Here is a 4,810-nt window from a genome sequence, read left to right on the forward strand (position 1 = left end):
CATTTCAAATGAACTCATCATATTTGTACAACCAATACAATCCAATCAATTGAGATATTTATGGAATTGATGATAGTTCATTTACTATAATTTGAATATTTATGAAAAATGACTACGGTTCATTAATTATGATCAATATTTTATATTAGAAAACAATCTGAACTTTTATGAAATCACATATTCATCAAATTAAATGAACGGTTGAGATTGAGTTGAAAGATTGTACAAATGTAAAGGGTTACATAATAACCCACCTCTATATATACTCTATATATAAGGTATATTTCAAATGCAACCATGTTCATTTGTACAACCAATGCAACCTAATCAATTGAGATATTTATGGAAATAATAAGTGTTTTAATTGTTATGCAACTCCTTACATTTGTACAACCAATACAACTTAATCTCAACCGTCCATTTAATTTGATGAATATTTAATTTCATAGAAGTTTTAATTGTTTCATAATATAATGTATTGATCATAATTAATGAACTTTATTCGTCTTTTATAAATATTTAAATCATAATAAATTAACTCTCATCATGTTCATAAATATTTCAATTTATTATGTTGTATTTGTTATATAAATGCATTGAGTTGTATTTAAAACAAACTCTATATATATATATATATATATATATATATATATATATATATATATATATATATATGTTTGTGTGTGTGGGTGGGTGGGGACCGCGAGGAAGTTTTATTTTGGGGGTCAAAGTCGATTAGAAGTTTTATGAGTAGTCATCATTTTTTTTAAATAAAACAGAAGTTGTTGGTTAAACAACCAATGACAAAGTAGATTTGGTCACGTAACTATATTAAATTAAATTAGAATGGTATTCGTCATTGTTTGCGTAATGTAATGAGATACATTTTCATTTTAATGTTTCATTTTATTTTTTGTCTGTGTTGATATAATATGGTTTATGTGGTCTTGAAAAAGATAATGTTTTTACTTTTAAATAAAATAAATTTGAATATATCATAAAATTTTGAAAAATATATCGATACCAATATCAAATTAACTATTTAAAAGTTCTCGTTTTTTTGTACAATTTTTTAATTTAATTTTTTATTATAATTTAATTTAGGTCTAATAGCGAAATAATTTAATTTTGACTTAACAATATAATTTTTATAAAAGATAATGATTCTGTTATAACTTAATGATTATCCTAATTATATTTTAGATTTTTTATATTTAAAATGAGATAATATAGATATAAAATATCAATGATAATTCATTAACAGAAAACTTATCACTTGATCACCATTAGTAGGACTACTGTCAGGGGGCTGTCCTTAGGAGCTTGCAAAGGGAGCGACTCCCTGACCCCAGTCATGTGATGCATTTAACAATCTCGAGTTCTAATTAGTTTAAACGAATGTGCATTCCATACCTCCTAAACATGTTATGTCTAAACTAACAATCTCAACATTCTTTTATGAATTCAATTACACAAAATAGACTAATTGACTTCGCTAAAATCTTCAACGAGGAGGAAACAAAAGTACTCACCAAATATGAAGAAGAAAGACGACCAACCTTCGAAGTCTCATTGCGACCTGATTGGTGTCTCGTTAAAAGAGGGTAGTTGGTCTTTATTTTTCTTCTTATATTTCGTTTTACTGTCTATAATATGAATTATATATATATATATATAGGGTATATTTCTTTTACAACCTTATGCATTTGTACAACCTTTGCAACCCAATTAATTGAGATATTTAWAGAAATGATTGGAGTTCATTTATTATGATTTGAATATTTATGGAATATGAATAGAGTTTATTAATTATGATTAATACTTTATATTAGGAAACAATTAATTGATTAAAAATTGAATGGTTGAGATGAGGGTTGTATATGGTGTAGGAATGACAAAGGGTGTAGAATAACATCTCTCTCTCTATATATATATATATATTATCTTAATAGGAAATTGAAAATAATATATGTAGGGGGTGTTTGGGATTGCTTATCAAAACAAATTATTGACTCATTCCAGTGTGACACCAGTAATAAGCACTTTTAAGTGTTTGGATAAACAACTTGTATCGGTGCCGAACCTGTAACAATGAGTTTGTGAATAAGTTAACTCATTCTAACATATAATAAGTTGATAAGAACTTTTGTAAAAAAAAACATAAGTTGTTTCAAATAAGCAAACCCAAACACCCCTGTAAAATGATCAAAATACCCCTCATTTGATTGGATTTAACGAAAAAAATTAACAACTGTTAGCTGAAGGAAGGTATTATGTGATGGACAGACGTAGGGGACAAAAACCAACTAAAATGAAACCTAGGGACGAGAATCATTAGAATGGATAAACATCCGAGACTAAAACCGAACTTTACTCTAGATTTTGTAAAACATTGGTTAATACAACAGTTTACAATCAGCATTCACTCCAAATAAAGGAGTATACTCGTCACGTTTACTCAATCATCGTTTAATATAAAATATTAAGCAAACAAAAAAAATTCAGTCTAATACTTATCCAAATCAGATCTCTTATACCAATCAAACCTATTTATTTTGTAAACAGTTGCCCAAATTTTGTTGATTTACAAACTCATAGATGGCTTAAAAAGTCTGTCTTTAATTAAAATCCTGTGGAACATATGTCCAGTAGCAGAACATATGTCCTTTAACCCGGATGGTCATACTTAAAGAGAAGTGGAAAAAATAAATCTTTAAGTGAACTGAGTTTTATCTACCTAAAAGATAAAAAATCGTAGGGGCCCTGGCCCCCAAAGGTCCCCGCCCCTAGGTTTGTGGAATTAAATTGGATTTGGAGTTAATTTCAATTAAATTCCATGTTTGGTTTGAAAGATTTTTTGCATTTGAAATCATGGGATCTCATCAAAATCATATAAATATAAGATTTTGAAATTCTAAAGGGGTAAGTTGGTATTTTGTAGGATTTCATAGAATTTGCTTATAATAATGTTTTAAAACATGTAAAAAAAATACTTGTTTTGTAATAATTAATTAATAAAAATATAATTTAATTATATTTATAAAAAAATGAAATTTGATTCCATTTTAAATCTTACAAACCAATGACACCAATGATTCCAAATCTTTCTACGAAATTCAAATCTCTCAAAACAATTCCATCAAACCAAACGTCCAAAGACCATCTTCAATCCAGCCACTAAAACTAAAATACGAAAAATAGTGGGTCCATTGAACGCTAAAAAAATCAATTCCAATCACACACTAAAAAAACTAAAAACCTTTTTTAATATAATAATAATAATAAGATAATATATGTATTCATAAAAACTTAATATTATATATATATATATATATATATATAATTATAAAATTTCTGATTGGTTTGAACTTGACTCTAAAGGTCAAAAGTACCAGGAGGTTCCAGGTTCAAATCCAAGAAGAAATAAAAATCTTCTTGTGGCCACGGAGGTTCAAATGCGGTGACTTCGGGTTATTTGCAAAGTAGATGGTCGCACTGAGATTAGTCGGCTCGCATAGCAGAGTGGATATCCAGGTTAATAATTTTTTTTATAAAACTCAATATTATATTAATATATAATTTATAGATGTCAACTTTATAGACCTTCAAATATAAAGACAATCTTAAAAAACCTCTATAGTTTTTAATATTTTAGTGTTGGTTTGAAGAGAAAACACCTTATTTTTGGGATTTGTTTCGCTCTCATAGCAAACTATAAGGACTAAAATTGTCAAAATCCCAAACTTGAAGGACTTTCATAGTTTCATATGAATTCCACATCGGAAAAACGTGGGAACTTCCTCCCTATTGGTCTTCAGTCAATCAGTCTTCCCTCCACCGACTCCGAAAACTATAACGAAAATTCCAAATTGATTTCACACCCTCCCACCCAATTCCCATATATAAATACACGTTTTTCGTGATCTGCTTTATCACAGTGCAGAAATCATTTCCACAAAATTCAGCATCGCAGAAAGAGAGAGAAAGATGGAGAAAGCGATTAACAGACAGAGAATTCTACTACAGCACCTGCAACCTATTCCTTCTTCTTCTTCTTCTTCATTGAATCAGGGTCATGAATCTACACTCTCTGTAAGTCTGGATTGCTTAATTTTAACCATAAGTTATCGAATCTGTGTGAATTTGTAGGATTTAATTTGCACACACACACATATATATATATAGCCATAATAGACAGAGAGTTCTACTACATCACCTCCAACCTATTTCTTCTTCGCCTTCTTCCTTTAATTAAGGCGGAGAATCTACTCGTTCTGTAAGTCTGGAATGCTTAATTTTAGGGATAAATTCTCGAATTTGTGTGAATTTGTTGGATTTAATTTGCATATATATATATATATATATAAATTACACACACACGTATTTCTGCGTGTTTTGTTGTGATTTTGGTTTGATTTCTATTAAATACAACCTATAAATACGTCGTTTTCGTATGATTGTTACATATTTTCAGAATTAATAGAGGATTCGGTGGAAGGATAATTTGATTAGATATTTTGATGTATTGATGTATGATATTTTGATGTATTCATGTATCGTATGTATATATGTACATACTCTGTGTGCAATCGAGTCCGATGGGAGCTTAAGGGGTGATAGTCTGCTGGATGCACTGTAGCTATGAGCTAAGAGCCTAAGATGATTTAGGCCCGTGATATATTTTGATTATTTATGAATATAGATATAAAATATGGATTATCTATATTGTATTATAAAGTATTTTACAAAAAAATTAAAAATTATTTTTATGTATAAAGTACTATTTATTAATATATATTATTTAAAATTT

General features: G+C 28.4%; 1 protein-coding gene across 1 annotated transcript in view; it reads left to right on the forward strand.

Moving 5' to 3' along the window:
• The first annotated feature begins 3,912 nt into the window (after nt 1–3,912).
• Nucleotides 3,913–4,810, forward strand: part of LOC112512685 (3-ketoacyl-CoA thiolase 2, peroxisomal-like) — a 12,691-nt gene continuing 11,793 nt past the window's right edge. Inside the window, exon 1 of the mRNA XM_025118773.1 lies at nt 3,913–4,092. Coding sequence (XP_024974541.1) covers nt 3,988–4,092 — 105 coding nt within the window. The 5' untranslated portion in view covers nt 3,913–3,987. The remainder of the gene's footprint in view (nt 4,093–4,810) is intronic.

The sequence above is a fragment of the Cynara cardunculus genome (assembly GCF_001531365.2).
Source record: "Cynara cardunculus var. scolymus isolate 2C chromosome LG 5, CcrdV1, whole genome shotgun sequence".
Lineage (NCBI taxonomy): Eukaryota > Viridiplantae > Streptophyta > Magnoliopsida > Asterales > Asteraceae > Cynara > Cynara cardunculus.